Source organism: Microcaecilia unicolor, chromosome 6, assembly GCF_901765095.1.
Source record: "Microcaecilia unicolor chromosome 6, aMicUni1.1, whole genome shotgun sequence".
NCBI classification, from domain to species: Eukaryota; Metazoa; Chordata; class Amphibia; order Gymnophiona; family Siphonopidae; genus Microcaecilia; species Microcaecilia unicolor.
This window is the reverse complement of record NC_044036.1, coordinates 326,956,279-326,975,710: the sequence shown is the minus strand read 5'-3', so window position 1 is coordinate 326,975,710 and position 19,432 is coordinate 326,956,279. Positions and strand designations below refer to the sequence as shown.

Below are 19,432 nucleotides of genomic sequence, written 5' to 3'. Positions count from 1 at the left end.
CAGGGGGCTGCTTAGGCGCACGCTGTTGACGAGAACGAGCGCGCTGGGGCTGTCCCTGTGCCTGACGAGGCCTTCGGGCCGGCTGGTTGTACCTACGCTTTGCAAAAGAATAGGGTGCAGCCTGCCGGGCCCGGGAAAAACGTCCACCTGTTGAGGTGGATGCTGAAGGCGCCCGGTGGGAGAGCTTGACGAGAGCGGTTTCCCGCTGGTGCAGTTGGTCCACCATCTGCTCGACCTTCTCACCAAAAATGTTATCCCCCCGGCAAGGGACGTCGGCCAGTCTCTGCTGGGTGCGGTTGTCCAGGTCAGAGGCACGCAGCCATGAGAGCCTGCGCATCACTATGCCTTGGGCCGCAGCACGAGATGCCACGTCACAGGTGTCAAAGATACCCCTGGACAGGAACTTTCTGCACGCCTTCAGCTGCCTGACCACCTCCTGATAAGGCCTGGACTGCTCCGGCGGGAGCTTCTCGACCAGGTCCGCCAGTTGTTGCACATTGGTCCGCATGTGAATGCTCATATAGAGCAGGTATGACTGGATGCGGGTCACGAGCATGGAGGATTGGTAGGCCTTCCTCCCAAACGAGTCCAGAGTGCGAGACTCCCGCCCCGGGGGCGCCGAGGCGGTATCCCTCGAACTCTGTGCCCTCTTGAGAGCAGAATCCACGACCGCTGAGTCATGGGGCAATTGGGGCCGCATTAACTCTGGGTCGGAGTGGATCCTGTACTGGGACTCTGCTTTCTTGGGAATGGTGGGGTTAGTTAATGGTCGCACCCAGTTCCGAAGCAGTGTCTCCTTGAGGACATTGTGCAGCGGCACCGTGGAGGACTCTCTAGGTGGTGATGGATAGTCGAGGACCTCGAGCATCTCGGCCCTCGGCTCTTCCACAGAGACCACGGGAAAGGGAATGCTAATAGACATATCCCGCACAAAGGAGGCAAAGGAGAGACTCTCGGGAGGTGAGAGCTTCCTCTCCGGTGAAGGCGTGGGGTCCGAGGGAAGGCCCGTAGACTCCTCTGAGGAGAAATATCTAGGGTCCTCCTCTTCCCCCCCACGAGTCCTCTTCCTCGGTATCGGACATAAGCTCATGCAGCTGAGTCCTGAACCGGGCCCGGCTCGACGTCGAGGCACCGAGGCCTCGGTGTCGTCGAGCGGTGGACTCCCGCGCCGGCGGGGACGGAGCTCCCTCCATCGACGTCGACGGGGACTCCACCTGCGTGGCGGTCGAGACCGGCGCCGCAAGCGGCGGCGGTGTCGATGGCCCCGGCGCCGGGCTAGAGCTCGCCGGCGCCACAGACATCGGCGCCGAGGGCGCAAGCACCCCCGGCGCCGGCACAGCCTGGCGCATCAGCCCTTCCAGGATCCCCGGAAGGATGGCTCTGAGGCACTCGTCCAGGCCCGCTGCCGGGAAAGGCGGTGGGGCCGGTAGGGGTGTCGGCGTCAGAAGCTGGTGGGAGCCAGGAGACGGCACCGAGGTGCCGGAACCCCGACGCGTCGGTACCTCCACAACCGACGGGGACCTCTCCTCTCGACGTAGACGCTTCGGCGTCGCCTCCTCTCCGATGTCCGGATGCACCGAGGGCGACCGGTGACGACGCTTCTTATCTTTCTTACGATGCCCGTCACCGGCGCCGGAAGGCATGGAGGAGGAGGAGGTCGATCCCCCTCGGTCTCGAGGGACCGGGTCAGACAGGGTTCGGTCCCGTGGGCCACGAGCCGAGGGAGTGACCGGGGCCGACTGCCCACGTGGCCTCTCACCTCCACTCTCACCGGAGGACCGGCGGGCCGACGGGACCTGTTCTCCTGGGGTCGATGCCATCGGTGCCGATGTCTCGGGCATCGATACCGGTACCGAAGGACCGGGCGTCGAAACCGATGCCGTCGAGGTCGACGTCAAGGGGCCGGCGCAAGTTCCAAAAAGACGGTCCCGTAGAACTTGCCTCGCAACCTGAGTCCGTTTCCGGAGACCGAGACACAGGGGACACGACTTGAGATTGTGCTCCGGCCCGAGGCACTGGAGGCACCAAGCGTGGGTGTCGGTCTGCGAGATCGGCCGGCCGCACCGACCACACTTTTTAAATCCACTCGGGACCTTCGAGGACATCGACGGAAAAATCGCGTCGGCGAAGTTAAAGTCGTCGATGGTGGCGGAAATCACACCTCGAAAAAGGGAAAAACGACCGTGCGGCCACTAGGCCGCAACGTGGCGTCCCCGCTAGAAGCGAGGGAAAAGGGGAGCGCGTGCTCCACACGCTCAGGTTTTTTTTTTTTTTTTTAACAAAAAGAAACCGGGCGGTGTATCAAACTAAAATAGAAAAAGATAAACGATTCGCGTAAACGCGAACGGCTTTCCGGCGGCTGAAAACAGAGAGAGCGGCAAAGCACGACTCTCTCCAGACGCGGAAAAAAAGGAACTGGCGGGAGCGGTCGCGCATGCGCGGTGGGCGTGCCCTGCGTGCCGACCGTCCCGCGAAGCTTTTTTCTGGTTGGTGGGGGCTGCCGCGGACGTCACCCAGTCGTGAGAACAAGCAGCCTGCTTGTCCTGCTTGACTCACTGAGAAGCTAGCCATGCTATATAACTATGTGAAAGTCAGTGATCTCTATCGCCATCTGCTGGTAAGATGAACACAGTCACTTGTATATGGATTCATCTGTTGCTGACAATAAGGAAAAGCCATTAGACTAAGTAAGCATTCCTAACAAACTAACCCAACTGTGTTTTGTGAACACTACTGTCAGTTTAAATGTGAATCTATGCACTACATGTTTTAAAATCTGGAAGCACCTGGTCTAACTCTCATCTTTGGACTGCTGGCTTAAATTCTGCAACATACTTTCCACATGTCCTAAGTAGATTTTTAAAGAACTACCATTAGTTTATTTTTGCACCACACTAAAATAAGCACAGATCTCGCTTATCTTTAAAAAAAAATGATTCTCCATTTCCTAAGAGAAAACAGGCCTGTACAGAAAACAAAAGTAGTCTAAAGCTGAATTACTGTTCTAATAAAAGAATAAGCAGATCTCTGGAATTTTTTCTGCAGTTCTCTGTACGTTTAACATGTCGATGTGCTCAAGCTACATACAAAAAATCTCTCAGCAACACAAACATTTATCTGTCACCAAGCATTCAATAAATTTGAACAAATTTATGTAGGATCTTCAGAAATGACACAGATGCTGTAGTTCATAACTTAAGCGGCACTGTGCAAATCCTCATTGATCCATATTTTAAATATTTTGTGAATTGAATTGCAAATTTAAAGTAAAAAAGTGAATAGATCTACTTAGCTTCCACACACAAACAGAACCTCTGCCGACATGGCCAGGTTTAGTTTTCTTCATCATCAGGGAAGAGGTCTGATTTATTACATCCGAAAACCTTTTCAGTATCTTTCCCTAAGCTAAAAAGGTTTTCGGATGTAATAAATCGTACCTCTTCCCTGACGAAATCTAAACCTGGCCATGTCGGCAGAGGTTCTGTTTGTGTGTGGAAGCTAAGTAGCTCTATTCACTTTTTTACTTAAAATTTGCAATTCAATTCACAAAATATTTAAAATATGGATCAATGAGGATTTGCACGGTGCAGCTTAAGTTATGAACTGCAGCATCTGTGTCATATCTGAAGATCCTACATACATAAGAATTTATTTAAATGTATTGAATGCTTGGTGACAGATAAATGTTTGTGTTGCTGGGAGATTTTTTCTATGAAGTTTTGATTGCCCCTGCACGTGAAAACTTTTTTGTCCTATTTGAATGTACTCAGCTAGGCATTTTTGTGTTAGGATTTTGTCTCTAAATACATTTGAGATTTACGCCTTTACAACTATATGTTCAGAGATAAGCAGCTGATATTGATTGTGCTACCTGCATACAAGGATGTGCGTGATAGGAGTTCTCTTGACTGGTCCATTGCGACTGAAGGCAAATCCTGGCTGTCGGTGAATATCCTGAGGGTTTCCTGCATAGGAGCCATCATAGCACTCATTGATGGAAACATCTATCCTAGCACCTTTTGGATGATACTAGAATAAGAAAGATAAGACTGTTATACCATTGGTTAAAAGATGAAAGATGATCAGAGTTTAGCAGTATAGAGCTGCCTGGTTTTGCAGAGATCAGCCAGCTTAGTATATATAACTTATTCCCTTATCTATGATCTACAGCTAACCTGTGTCTTCTTGGCCTTTTCAAGGACAAGTTAACAGACAGGCTTGCTTGGCCTAAGTAATGGGCCATAAACTTTAACAAACCTCCGTTTGTTTCAAACAGGCTCTGAACATAATGCAGAGACACACTTTCAGTGAAGGACAAATATGAGTGATATTAAGGGAGATTTGAGGTTACAAAGGGCAAATGATGAATACATAGTAACACAGTAAATGACGGCAGAAAAAGACCTGCATGGTCCATCCAGTCTGCCCAACAAGACAAACTCATATGTGCTACTTTTTGTGTATACCCTACTTTGATTTGTACCTGTCCTCTTCAGGGCACAGACCGTATAAGTCTGTCCAGCACTATCCCCGCCTCCCAACCACCAGCCCCACCTCCCACCACTGGCTCTGGCACAGACCATATAAGTCTGCCCAGCACTATCCTCACCTCCCACCACCGGCTGGCTCTGCCACCCAATCTCGGCTAAGCTCCTTAGGATCCATTCCTTCTGAATAGGATTCCTTTATGTTTATCCCACGCGTGTTTGAATTCTGTTACCGTTTTCATTTCCACCACCTCCCGCGGGAGGGCATTCCAAGCATCCACTACTCTCTCCGTGAAAAAATACTTCCTGACATTTTTCTTGAGTCTGCCCCCCTTCAATCTCATTTCATGTCCTCTCATTCTACTGCCTTCGCACCTCCGGAAAAGGTTCGTTTGCGGATTAATACTTTTCAAATATTTGAACGTCTGTATCATATCACCCCTGTTTCTCCTTTCTTCCAGAGTATACATGTTCAGGTCATCAAGTCTCTCCTCATACATCTTGTAACGCAAATCCCTTACCATTCTCGTAGCTTTTCTTTGCACCGCTTCAATTCTTTTTACATCCTTCGCAAGGTACGGCCTCCAAAACTGAACACAGTACTCTAGGTGGGGCCTCACCAACGGCTTATACAGGGGCATCAACACCTCCTTTCTTCTGCTGGTCACACCTCTCTCTATACAGCCTAACAACCTTCTAGCTACGGCCACCGCCTTGTCACACTGTTTCGTCGCCTTCAGATCCTCAGATACTATCACCCCAAGATCCCTCTCCCCGTCCGTACCTATCAGATTCTCCCCGCCTAACACATACATCTCCCGAGGGTTTCTATTCCCTAAGTGCATCACTTTGAATTTCTTCGCATTGAATTTTAATTGCCAAACCTTGGGAAAAATACCAAAGAAGCAGAATTATGTGAAGGTGACCTTAGAGGTCAGAGTTGAATACCAGATAAGAGACAAAATATAATTTATTTATTTTTGTTGCACTTGTATCCCACATTTTTCCACCTATTTGCAGGCTCAATGTGGCTTACATAGTACCGTAAAGGCTTTTGCCTAGTCCGGTAGAGAAACAAATACAAGGTGATAGTGTGGTTGAATAACGGCATTCGCCAAGTCCGGTAAAGAGACAAATACAAGGTGATAGGAGATAAGGCATTAAGTGATTGGACAAATTAAGCTTCAGTAATAGTAACTCCGAGATTTTTCAGGTTTTGTGAGACTGGAAGAGAGCAGTATGGTGTGATTATGGTAGAGAAGTTTTTTGTGTTATGTTGGGAGGTGAGTACAAGACATTGTGTTTTTTTCTGCGTTAAGTTTTAGTTGGAATGCATCCGCCCAGGTGTGCATGATTTGGAGGCTTTGGTTGATCTCGTTGGTGATTTCATTTAGATCATGTTTGAACGGGATGTAGATAGTGACATCGTCTGCATATATGTAAGGATTGAGGTTTTGATTGGCTAGCAGTTTGGCTAACGGTATCATCATTAGGTTGAATAAGGTTGGTGATAGGGGGGATCTGTCCACGTTCGTTATTACTTGGTATGATCTTGTGGTTAGAAATCCTTTAAACCATTTGATTACTGTGCCTCCTACTCCGAAGTATTCTAGTATATGTAATAGTATTTCATGATTAACCATGTCGAAGGCACTGGACATGTCGAATTGTAGGACGAGTATGTTGTTACCAGTTGCGATTGCTTGTTTGAATGAATTCATTACGGCTACTAGAACAGTTTCTGTGCTGTGGTTTGTCCGAAATCTTGATTTAGATTTGTGCAGGATTGAGTGTTTATTTAGGTATTCAGTGAGTTGTTTCGTCACTATGCCTTCCATGAGTTTGGTTAAGAGTGGGATAGATGCTACTGGGCGGTAGTTGGTTAAGTCCATTGTGTTCTTCTTAGCATCTTTCGGTAGCGGAGTTAGTAGGATGTTTCCTTTATCCGTGGGGAAGAGCCCATTTTGAAGCCTGTGATTTATGTGGTTCGTGAGGTCTGTTTTGAATTGTTTGGGTGCAGATCTTATTAGACTATTAGGGCATATGTCTAATTTGCATTGTGATTTGGCGTATTTTCCGAGCCAATGTGAGATTTCCTTTGATGAGAGCTTGTCAAAGTTGGTCCATGATCGGTCTTGCTGGGCATTCCCCGGGTTTCGGGTCTAGACATTCAAGTATGTTTGTGTAGTCCGTTGTATTTGTAGGTATCATGCGTCTGAGCTTTATGATTTTTTCCTTGAAGTAATTTGCGAGATTGATTGCTGATGGGGTTTCTGTGTTGTTGGAGGTGGCTGTAGTGGTGTTTCGGAGATTGTTTATGAATGAGAAGAGTTTGTGTATATCTTTGTAGTTTGGTCCTATTTTGGTTTTGTAATATGTTCTTTTAGTTTGTCTGATAGCGTATTAGTATTTTCTTTGTAGTTGTTTCCAGTCTTTGAGTGTGTTTTCGTCTTTTTTCTTGTTCCATGCTCTTTCTAGTCTTCTGACCTGAGTTTTTAGTTCTTTCAATTCTTCGTTAAACCATGGTATTGAGTTTTTTCTGTGTGAGGTTCTGGTTTGAAGTGGTGCTATATTGTCTAGTATTGTTCTGCATTTGTTATCCCATTCTTGAAGAAATTGAGGTGAGCCTGTAGGTGTTGTCCATTCCTCGGTGTAAAGTTGTTGCCAGAATATTAGTGGGTCTATTTTGCCTCTCGTAGTGTAGGTTTGTTGTTTTTGTTGTCTTTTTTGTTCTCCAGTGGAGGGAGAGGTTAACACTGTAGTGGTCAGACCATGGTCTGGCTGCCAATTTTGTGTCTGTTATTGTGAGATTTGGATCTGATGAGAATTTGTGGGTGATGTCTAGTGTATGTCCTTTTTTATGGGTGGGTTGTGTGTTTGGCCAGTGGAGCTCCCATAGTTGGAGGAAGTCTATGCATTCGCGTACATTGCTTGAGTTAGTATCTTCAAGGTGAAGGTTGATGTCACCTGCTACGATAAGGTTCTGGGTGGACAAGCAAGTATTCAATATGAAATCTTGAAAGTGCATTTGTGAGTCTTGCCAATTGCCCGGGGGTCTGTAGAATAGGATTAGGTTTAGGTGTTCATGTAGGTTGGGGTGGTTAATTCTGACTGAGGCTATTTCGAGTTGGGGGCGAATAGATTCTGCTGTTGTTGTGACTGAGAATTGAGATTTATAGATTATTGCTATACCTCCTCCTCTTTTTCCTTCTCTTGTCCAGTGGATAATTTTGTATCCTGGAGGACAGAGCTCTAAGATTATTGGGTCTTTGGGGTCATGGATCCAGGTTTCGCTGACAAGGAGGTCGAGATGGCCATCTGTGATCCAGTCGGTTAGTGTCATGGTTTTATTGACTGCCGATCTGGCGCTGATGTATCCTATTTGTATTTGCTGGTAGTGATCAGTTGGATTTGAGGTAGTGTTAATTTTTATCAGTTGTCTGTCTTCTGGATGTATACGTTTGTTAAGTCCTTTCATTCTTTTCTGTTGATGGTGATCGTGGTTGATAGGCATGTTGTATATGGGTTATATTTTGTTGAGAGAAACAAAACTTGGCCATCTTGTACAACTTTTTGCGCTCTATTAAACAAAATAATAAAAAAAATCTTCAAGAGCGATTTCCATGAAGAAACCTTGGCGCAAACTTGGTCCGAAAAATTTGCGGCACGAAAAAATTGTAAAGTTTGCCTTTTTATATCTCTGGAATTAAAGGTGTGAAAACGTGAAACTTTGCAAACAACACAAGGTTTTCGAATATAAAATTTCATTCTCCTAATATTTTCCATTAGTTCACAAATTGAATGTAAAGTTGATTTTTGCAAAAATGCCAAAAATAGGGTATTTTTAGCCCACTTTTACAAAAAAAAGACCTTCTGGAAACTCTTTTTAATCATTTTCATTAGAAAGAGCATGTTTCAAACCCCTTAAAAAAGTAGGGTTGGTTTTTCATCGCTGGCATATAAGGCCCTAGAAATAGGGACAAAGTTGAGGACGTTGCTATCGCAACGTCATATACTTCAACATGCATTTTTCTATATTGTGTCGTTTTCTTTCCATTTCTGCTGTTCAAGTGCAAAGTGGTGCACATAGGGAAAAATAATCCTAACTATAGGTCTACAATGATGGGTTCCATATTAGGCATTTATTAGCCAAGGAAAGGACCATGGGACCACTACAGACCACGACTTCCCAAACCTGTTCTAGGAGGAGAGTGGAAGAGTAGCCAAATGGTTAGCACAGTGGGCTGAGAATCAGGTGAAGTGGGTTCAATTCTCATTGTGGCTCCTTGTGACCCTGGGCAAATCACATAACCCTCCAAGTACAAAAGATTGTAAGCTCACTAGGAACAGAAAAAATACCTGTATGTAATATGCAAAAAGCTTTGGCTATACCTCAGAAAGCAGTATATCAAGAATCTAATATTTCAACAAGTGTCCCTTCCTGTGAAGGATCAGATATTGAGTCTTGTGGATGTGTAAGATTTGCCATCATTGTTCAATCAGCTTCAGGTGTTAAGCAAAATAAAACTGATCTCCAGGACCGGTTTTCAGATAGCGGTACACAGTTTAGTGTTATCAAAATTAGACTATTCTTTCTGTATATGGGTTTGATGCAAGTGCAATGTAAGGCGTGCAATTATACAAACTGCAGCAGTGAGGTTGGTGGTTGGGATAGGTCAGTTTGGTTATGCTACCCCTGCTTTTATCTCATTAAATTGACTACCTATTTATTAAAGGATCTGGTTTAAACTGTTAATCCTTATTCATAAAGTTCTGGCTGTATATGACAAGGTCCAGGAAATTCATCAACTGGTCCAGGCTATAATATTGCCACTCTGCTAGATTATTGCAGTGCTTTATATGGTGGAATAAATTCACAACTAATTAAGAAGTTGCAATTATTGCAAAATACCGAAGCTAAATTGAGTTTGTACTCTTATTTAACTTACTGTAAGCCACATTGAGCCTGCACAAGTGGGAAAATGTGGGATATAAGCAACAAATAAATAAATAAATAAATATGGTTACAACCATGTGACATTTGATTACCAGTTTCTGCTCAGATAGTTTTTAAGATTGCTTTTAACATACTGCAGGGGAAGTGTTCCTCTCTCCTTCCGCAGTTGATAGCTTATCCAGCATTGCAAAGGAGCTCTCATTTCTATTCTACTTTGTTGTTGGGGTTTCCATCTGTTAGGAACATTTGTTATAAAAGAATCCACGACGATTCTTTTTCTTTTCAGGCTAGTAAGTTGTAGAATTCCATACCTGAATAAGTTTGTGTGATTTCTAGTTGTTTACAATTCCGCATGGGACTGAAAATTTATCTTTTTATTTTGGTACTAAATAAATAGCCAAAATCTAAGTTAGTACCAAAATCTTAGTTGTAGGATTCTCTAGATTCAAAAAGCAGTTAAAAGCATATTTGTTTTCACAAGTACTTACAATTTAAGATCGAGCTAAAGTCATTTTAGGATGTAGATAAAGCAGAATGTGTGCGATGTTAGATTTCTTTTAAAATTATGTGTTTTATTGTAACCTGCCTAGATAATAGGAGTCTTCGAAATGAGAAATAAAATATAGCTATCCTGAAAACTTGACTGGCTATGATGGAAAGCCTTACTGTAGATAATGCACTGAAATTTTCAGCTCAGTGTGCAGCAGTGATCACACAGCAAATACAATATTAGGAACTATTCACAAAGGAATAGACAAAACTGAGAATATAGTGCCTCTGTATAAATCCCTGGTACAACTATACCATGAGTAGGTTCTGGGCACCATCAAAGAGACAAAAGAAAAACGGACTAGATAAAATTAAAACAAAAAAATCTTTACACTTCAGGAGATAGAAAACAGACAGATGCTAAGAACCATGGATGGCTTCTGGACTGTCTGGAGGTGACTCAAGGAAAGAAAATTAGAAGGTAAGAACTAATTTACCCATCCTTATCGTCCTACCAGATCAGCACAGATGCTTAGGATGCACCAAAGCTGTATTTACTGAGGGTGGGACCCTGAAATCCCTGCTGCTTCAGTCGGCTGTGCTCAGCCAGAAGAATCAGAGCATTGCTCATCCGATGGTCCTATAGCACTGACAGAAAGGAAACAGCAGCTTTCTTCAAGAGCCACATCATTTCAAGCCTGAATGCCTAATCTGTAGTGATGGATAAAGGAATGAACATATTTCCAGGTTGCTCTGTTCAAATTTCGAGAAGGAGCTAAAGAGTGCACGGTCCAAGAAGACTGACCCCTTGTAAAATGAGCTTTCAAAACTTCTAGAATTAGATGACTATGGATACACCCAAGCAATGGCCTCTAACATAGCAATTATCACTTTTGATGCGGCTGCCCCTTTACGGGTTCCACCACACAGAATAAAGAATTTATCTGATTTCCCTTATTGCCTCTGTACTCTTCAGGTACTTCAATGTGTGCCCCACATTCAATCTATACTACCTTTGTTTTTAAGATCCAACCCCCCCCCCCCCCCCCCCCCCCCCCAAAAAAAAAAGAAAAAAGAAAAAAAAGAAAGGTAGATTCAGATGGCAAGATGACAGCTCCTTGGGAGGGAAGGAAGGTCTTTTCTAAAGACTAAAAAAGTTTCTCTACAGGACGAGACCTGTAATTCTGAAATTCACCGAGCTGAACAAATAAGAAAAACTGTCTTAAGCATGATATCTTTTAAAGTTGCAGAGTCCAGAGGTTAAAAATGAGGCTGAACTAAGGTAGACATGACCAAGTTTTAATATCACGATGAAATCAATGGACTTGGCAGACTGAAAAGTTTAACCCCATGCAAAATAGCTCTTTCCCTTCACTAGATCTCCACAACAGGACAAAGCAGCTAGCTGTACCTTCAAACACCATCCTCTTGTCCAAACCATCCTGCAAGAAATCCAATATCTGGAACAGAAGAATGCAGATGAAAAACACTTATCTTTACACCGATTCTCAAAAATCCTCTAACTCTTATGTAACTAATAAGGTACACCATTTTCTAGAATGTAATAAGATAGCCATCACCTTACTCGAAAAGCCTTTCTTCTTGCACTTTGCCTTCTCAAGACAAAAGTGAAATGTGTCTGGAATGCTGATTGGACCTTGAACCAACAGATTCTCCATGTTTGCCAGAGATAGATCCTCTATTCACAGACTTCTTGTTCCTACTTGTTTGACGACACAGGCTACTGCCATCGCATTGTCGGATAGAATTCTTGCTGTTTTTAGCCGATGAAACTCCAAGAGGACTACATGGATAGCCCATGCTTCCAGACATTTGATCAACCACTGAGCTTCCAAGGACCATCTACCTTGTGCTCACTGTTGAAAATGTGCCCTTCCAACCTGTGAAATTTGCATGCATCATCACAAGGGAAAGGGATATTCTGCCTTCCTGTGGTTACAATCAAAGCGGTTTACATTATATAAAGATACTTATTTTGTATCTGGGGCAATGGAGGGCTAAGTGACTTGCCCAGAGTCACAAAGAGTTGCAATGGGAATCAAACCCTGTTCCCCTGGATCTCAGGTCACTGCACTAACAAGGATCTAATTTGAGTTTTCCAAACTCTTTTCTTTGGACTGCTTATTGCTGTGCAGCCACCAGTTGAGATTCTGACCTCTGGAGCAAGTGGTAGTACAAGGCAGAATTCTTGACTGTGGAAAAAATTGAGAAGAGACTTCTTTAAATGTCTCATGTGCATCCTGACCCATGGCACTAACTCTAGGGCAGTGGCATAGCTAAGGCTGGGCCTTGGTGGGCACAGGCCCAGCCATTCTTGCCTCAGGCCCACCAGTCAGCAGCCCATGAGGCCCCCAAAACTCTTCAGTGGCGGCACCTCACTACTCTCTCGCCCTCTTCTCCACTCGTGGACTGGCATCTGCCCGTCTCTCTCTGAAACCCCCCACCCTCCTTGGTCTACCTCAGAGCTACTGCTGGCGGCAATTCCTATATGCATCCTGTGCTGGCCCTGCAGGCAACTCTCTATCATGTCCTGCACTCAGTGATGTCACCTCTTGTTTCTTTGGTGGGGGACATGGTAGAGAGAAGCCTACAGGGCCGGCGCAGTTTGACTATAGGAATTGCAATGGCTCTGAGGTAGAACTGGGGGAGAGGGTTCAGAGAGAAACGGGCAGACGTTGGGTCATTAAAAATAACAACTATATTGTATGTATGCACAGGGGTAGGGGTGGGGGTGGGAAGGGCCCACCCAGGTTAACTTTGGGCCCACCCAAAATGGCAGGTCTGCCTTCGCCCCTGCTCTAGGGTTGCACCCATTGATTCCAACACTTGAAGGTAATGCCAAACTGTTGTTTTGCAAAGAGTGTGGTTTCAGATCTGAGACTATAGCTTTTCCCTTCTCGCCGCAGGGAGAAACACTTTGCCCCAGAATATTCCAATGTTTGGGATGGGGTAAGTTTGTTCTTGCAGAAATTGACAATCCATCCCAACTCTTATAAGAAGTGCACTACTCATTATGTCACTTTCGCATTCTTGGAAAAACCTTGCTCTTATTAGGCAATCGTCTAAATAAAAGTGGACCAAAATTCCCTCTTTGCTTAAGGTGGCTGCCACCACCACCATCACACTTGTGAAAAGTCAGCATGCTGTGGCCAATCCAAAAGAGCACAAAACTGAAAATGTTTGTCCCAAGCTTGTGAACTTCTAATAATGTTGATAAGACTTCCTTATGGGGGATGTTAAATCTAAAGTAAGAGACTCTTCTTGCTGCAACGCCACAATCACTGATCTTAAAGTTTCCATCTGAACACTTAGAACCATGAGAAATATGTTGACTGCTTTGAGATTGAGGATTGGCAAAAGGAGGATCTGTTGCTGCCAGAGAGGAGGGAGACAACTGAGACGGCTTATCTCTGGCTGCAACCACCACAAGGCACTGCAAACTTTGCAGCAGTTCCCACCAAAATTAGGTCTGCTGCTGCTTCAGCCATGTTAGCTGCCAGTTCTGCTCAGCAAGAACCAGAGTACTGCTCATCCAACAATCCTTTGGCTTCGAGCGAAAAGGAAACCAGTTTTCAGATTGTTGGCCTTTTTGCAGCCCCTGTGGTAGCCAAACATCATGCTCCAAAAACAGCACTTGTTTTTATTCTACAGCATCACCATGGTGAAAACACCCCAGCGACCCTGCATGAAGACTAGTCTGACAAAGAAAACCAACAGTCAAAAACAAAAGTCCCCCCTCCCCCCAAAAGTAAACCACAGACAGTGAGTAAATAAAGACCAAAGAAGCACTAATACACGCAGCTGCTTGCCAAACTATCTGTTGAGCAGCAATTTAAGTTTGAGCAACTCAAGGGTTTTCTCCCAAGGGAAAGGTCCAATGCACATGAAAACCTAACCTCTTAGGAAAAGGGTTGGTTGGGGGAAGGAGGGAGGGACCCAGGTGTTATACCTTCTCTATTTTATATATGGCTAACCCAGGAGAAAGAAATAAAGCCCTATCACACCAGGCTGTACAGTAGTTTTCAGTCTCCATCTGCTGACAGGACAGCACAAACCCAACCATTTGGACTTCTCTGGTGGGACAATACGGAAGAAGGGGTACTTCCCATTAAGATTTCCAGGTACTTCCAAGTAACCTGAACTGGCCACCTGCGGAGACATGATGCTGGGCTCAATAGACCAGGAGTCTAATCTAGTATGACACTTTATATGATCTTAAAGGTCTTGAATTTAAGCTCTTCTACTTATGAAAATATATTTTCTAGGCTTAGGTTTCATGTTATATAATAAAAACTTACTACATAGTTGAAGATAAATCGACTGTGGCAAAGTTTAAGATGCTTGAGTAAACTATAGAGCTTGCGGCAGTTCAGTGTACACCATGGGCAATGCAAGTCATCCCTGGCTTCTGTCTGCTGTCTTGTGTTGTTGTTGTAAAGGAACTGGTATAAGAAAGCAAAAAATATTTACATATCCATATTACATTGTATTATTAAGCTGTTAGCATTTTTGCGTCTAAATGTGCATCAGCACTTATACCTGATAAAATATCCGTAACTTCTGTCGAGGTTCATTACAAATCTCTTTTTCTTTTCGTGCTTGTAGATCTCTTGACAAAGGTTCTTTTACAGCTTTAAAAAAAAAAAAATCATCAATAAGGTATTATGTTTTTTTTACACTACAGTATTGTTACACAGGGACTGAAGGTAGCATTTTCAAAGTTGTCTCAGTTGAACAGAGGAAATATGGTGTGTCACAATAGAAGGCAATTAGTAACAACAGTAACAGAGCATACAGTTTACAGTAACCACACAACAGCATTCACAACCATGCCATTAATAAGTACTAAAGGTTCTCCAGGACTAAGTATTTTAAATAAATATTCTCTGTTCCCTGCACTCTCATGCAGTCACCCCCCATCCTACTTCCCAAACTAAGCCTTTAGCTAGAACTATCCCCATCCTCTTCCCCAAAGAACTCAAAACTGCTAAATACCTTCCCCTCTAGTACCCACTTCTTAATGTTTGCAGGAGGTATATATCAAAACACTTAAGCCACATATTTCTATATAACCTCCTCCCACTTTCTAGTGGTCTAGCATCACTGCCAGTCTCTACAATTGCATGAAATGGAGAAATTAGGTTCATAAATGTTGAAATAAATTATAAAGTAAGTTAGATAAACAGTTCATTTCAGGCGTGAGAGATATGTGGGTAATATGGAGGTTATTATATTAATAACAAAACCATATAAAACAAGACTAACAGTGGCTGTTCCCTTGACTCGTGAAATGTTCCCTTTTTTTTTGGACAACCACAGCAACATACGCTGAGAATAAACTAGTAAACTATACACATTGCAGCCAGCTGTACTAAGTGTCCCCCTTGATCTAACCTGGTATAGACGACTGCACTTCCATGCCCTCCTATCAAATATAATAGAAGGGTGGGCTCTAGACTGGTCTGAAGGGACTAAAGGAAAGAAAATTAGCAGGTTAAAAACTAATTTCTCCTCATCAGCCCTCCAGACCAGTCTAGATGCTTGGAAAGTACCAAAGCAGCAGAAGGGTGCGACCCTTAAAGGCCAGAAGTCAACACTCCAGAGCCAAAGGTCACATCCTGCCTCACTTGCACATCGAACTGATAATGCTTTAAAAATGAGTGCAAGGACAACTACACCACCACCACCACCCGACAGATATCTTGCAGCAGAACAGGACTGCTCTCCACCCACAAGGTTGCAACCCCCTCTCGTGAAATGTGCTTTAAGAGCTTGCCAAAATACAAGTTGAGAAAAATAAAAGGAAGTGCACAAAATACAAGCAGCAGCAGTACACAGTGGGAAATCATAAGTACTGCCATACTGGGACAGACCAAAGGTTCATCAAGCTCAGCATCCTGTTTCCAACAGTGGCCAATCCAGGTCACAAATACCTGGCAAGATCCCAAAAAAGTACAAAACATTTTATCCAGACAAATGAGCAAATACTATAGTCCAAATGTAGCAGCTCTCTATTGTAGAAACTTAAAAGGATTCAACAAGAGTCATTTTTTCGCACAACTGCCTTCCTGAGGAGTCTATAAACCATATAGTATTATAATGATGTATAGAAATGGAACTGTAAAAAGTAACAAATGGACAAGCTGGTACCAGATAACAAAATGAATACACGTTCAGCATTCAGTACAACTGATGCAATGAAAAAAAAATACGCTGAATGCGCGTTATTTTGTTATCTGATACAGTTCTCCATTTCTATACAGCATTATAATATTGTCTAGTGTATGGATTTCTGAGGAAGGCAGTTGTGCTGAAACACGACTTGTGTCCAGTCCGTTTTACAAGTTCTATAATAAAGAGCTGCTACATTTGGACCATTCACTCATTTGTCTGGTATTTCCCACTGTGTACTGCTAGTTTAAGAGCTTGCGGAACTGGATGCCCCCATGAGATGATATGCTGACGCGATGGCCTCTTTAAGCCATCAAGCTATAGTCTCCCTATATGCCACTGCTCCTTTGTTCTAACCACCGAAAAGCACAAACAATTAATCAGAGTGCCTAAACTCCTCCATTCTTCTCAAATACTCTAAAAGGACTCTTCTAGTTCTCACATCAACAACCACCTCTGCCCCTTATTGCCTCTTGCGTGCCTTAAGACCAGCAGGGAAACAGACTGATTCACGCAAAAAGCCAAAATTATTTTGGGAAAAAAAGGAAGAAACCAGCCACAAGATCACCTTTTCACTGGAAAACACTAAGGCTCCAAATACAAGGCCTGCAACTCCAAGATCCTTTGAGCGAAGAGATGGCGACTAAGGCAACCATTTTCAAGGTAATACCCTTCCTCTTCTTGAGTTTTTCTGTATTTCAGGAATGCCAACTCTTTAGCCTTTATTTTCTCAGCCACTTGCTTGGAGAACCATATCAGTTTCCTTTTTCTCTTGCTTTTATTTACTTTCCTTACATAAAGGTTTGTGGCCATATTTATAGCTTCTTTCAGCCTGGACCACTGTCCTTCCACTTCTCGTTTGCCCTCCCAGCCCATCAGCTCCTTCCTCAGATATTCCCCCATTTTACTAAAGTCAGCATGCTTGAAATCAAGGACTTTGAGTTTTGAGTGGCCGCCCTCCACTTCAGCTGTCATATCAAACCAAACTGTTTGATGGTCACTGCTGCCCAGGTGGGCACCCACTCGGACATTTGACACACTATCCCCATTTGTGAGCACCAGATCCAGCGTCACTCCCTCCCTCGTGGGTTCCGTCACCATTTGTCTGAGCAAAGCACTTTCAAAAGCATCCACGATCTCTCTACTTCTTTCCGATTCCGCAGATGGAAACTTCCAATCTACATTCGGCAGACTGAAATCTCTCAGCAACAGTACCTCTCTCTTCTTTCTCAACTTTTGAATATCTGCGATGGTGAAATTAGGCCTTACCTGCTAATTTTCTTTCCTCTAGACCCTCCAGACCGGTCAAGACGCTTGGGTTATGCATGCCTACCAGCAGAGGGAGACTGAGAACACTAACTTCAAACTGAGTACATATAACCTGTGCTAGCCCTCTATCTCCAGTATACACTTAGCAAAGCAGAGAAACAAATCCCTGGAACAGTAACTCTGAAACTAATGAAACCCCTGTACCTGGAAAACTAACAGTTAAACACCAACAGTGTGCTTAAACAGATGAAACGCCCAGGCGTCCCACTCTGCAGAATATTAGAGTCAAAGAAAATTCTCCGACCATACTGAATATAAATGAACAGACATAGCAGAACACGGCTCAAAATACTTCTGATAATTGACACGGCTGAAAAATACTTCTGATAAGAGACAGGGCGGGCTCTTGACCGGTCTGGAGGGTCTAGAGGAAAGAAAATTAGCAGGTAAGGCCTAATTTCACCTTCCTCAGCAACCCTCCAGACCGGTCAAGACGCTTGGGAAGTACCAAAGCAGTAGACACATTAAGGGTGGGACCCACGAAAAGCAGAAGACAACACAGCCGCTCCAAACCGAGCATCCTCTTTTGCCTGCACATCAATCCTATAATGCTTTACAAAAGAATGAATGGACGACCACGCCGCCGCCTTACAAATGTCCTGCGGAGGAATAAAACTACTTTCCGCCCAAGAAGCGGCTACCCCCCGAGTAGAGTGTGCCTTCAGTACCGAGGGAACTGCCCGACGCTTCAACAAATACGCCGAGGCAATAGTCTCCTTCAACCATCTAGCCAGAGTAGCCTTGGAAGCCGCTTCCCCCTTTCTGGGACCTCCAAACAAAATGAACAAACGATCCGACGCTCGGAAGGCCTGCGTTCTGCTCAAATACGACCGCAAGATGCGTCGAACGTCCAACTTAGCCAGACGACGTTGAGAGAGATCACCAGACCTATCCCCCAACACTGGTAACGAGATCACCTGATTTACATGAAAGGAGGATACCACCTTAGGAACAAACGAAGGAACTGTCCGCAAAGTCACTTTCTCCTTAGCCAAGGAGAGAAAAGGCTCTCTACAAGACAAAGCCTGTAGCTCCGAAATTCTACGCGCCGACGTAATGGCCACCAGAAACACTGTCTTTAAAGTAAGATCTTTACACGAGATGGAAGCCAACGGTTCAAACGGAGGGCCTACCAGAGCCTCCAAGACCAAATTCAAATCCCAAGGCGGAACCGTCGGCCGACGAGGCGGACGAAGCAACTTGACAGCTTTCAAGAACCGGCCCACGTCCGGCGAAGCCGCCAAGGAAAACCCCTGAATCTTTCCCCGGAAACAAGACAACGCTGAAACCTGTACTTTCAGGGAGGAGAGCGAGAGCCCCCTGTCAAGACCGTCCTGCAGGAACTCCAAAACTTCCGCGACCGAAACACGTAGAGGAACATAATCCCGCTCTTGACACCAGTTCTCAAAAATGCGCCACACCCGCACATAAGCCAAAGAAGTAGACGTCTTACGAGAGCGCAACATGGTATCAATTACCCTGGCCGAAAAACCTTTCTTCCTTAATCTGAGCCTCTCAAGAGCCAGGCCGTAAGCGAGAATGGAGCAGGGTCGGCCATCTCGATCGGCCCCTGAACCAATCTCACCCTGGGCCCCAACGGAATCGGAGCCTGCACTAATAACCGAACCAGGTCTCCGTACCACGGACGTCGAGGCCAATTGGGCGCAATCAGAACCACTAGACCTGCATGGCGCCCGATCCGCTGCACCACGCGGCCCACCAGCGGCCACGGCGGGAATACATAGAGCAACTGTTGAGTCGGCCACGGGAGCACTAACGCGTCGATGCCCTCGGCCCGAGGATCTCTTCGACGACTGAAGAAGCGAGCGACCTGAGCATTGTCGGCCGATGCCATGAGATCCAGCACCGGCCGACCCCATGCCAACACCAGACGATTGAACACTGAGGGATGGAGGGACCACTCCCCGGGGTCTAACGTGTGCCTGCTTAGAAAATCCGCGCTCACGTTGTCCACCCC

At 44.9% G+C, this 19,432-nt stretch overlaps 1 protein-coding gene across 3 annotated transcripts in view; it reads right to left on the bottom strand.

Annotated features, from left to right (window-relative positions):
- The window catches only part of SUZ12 (SUZ12 polycomb repressive complex 2 subunit), a 133,165-nt gene that overhangs the window by 15,824 nt on the left and 97,909 nt on the right, over nucleotides 1-19,432 (bottom strand). For all 3 annotated transcript variants that reach the window (XM_030208390.1, XM_030208389.1, XM_030208391.1), the window contains 3 exons: nucleotides 14,494-14,585; nucleotides 14,253-14,396; nucleotides 3,872-4,029 (listed from right to left, as the gene is read on the bottom strand). In XM_030208390.1, coding sequence (XP_030064250.1) covers nucleotides 3,872-4,029; nucleotides 14,253-14,396; nucleotides 14,494-14,585 — 394 coding nt within the window. The remainder of the gene's footprint in view (nucleotides 1-3,871; nucleotides 4,030-14,252; nucleotides 14,397-14,493; nucleotides 14,586-19,432) is intronic.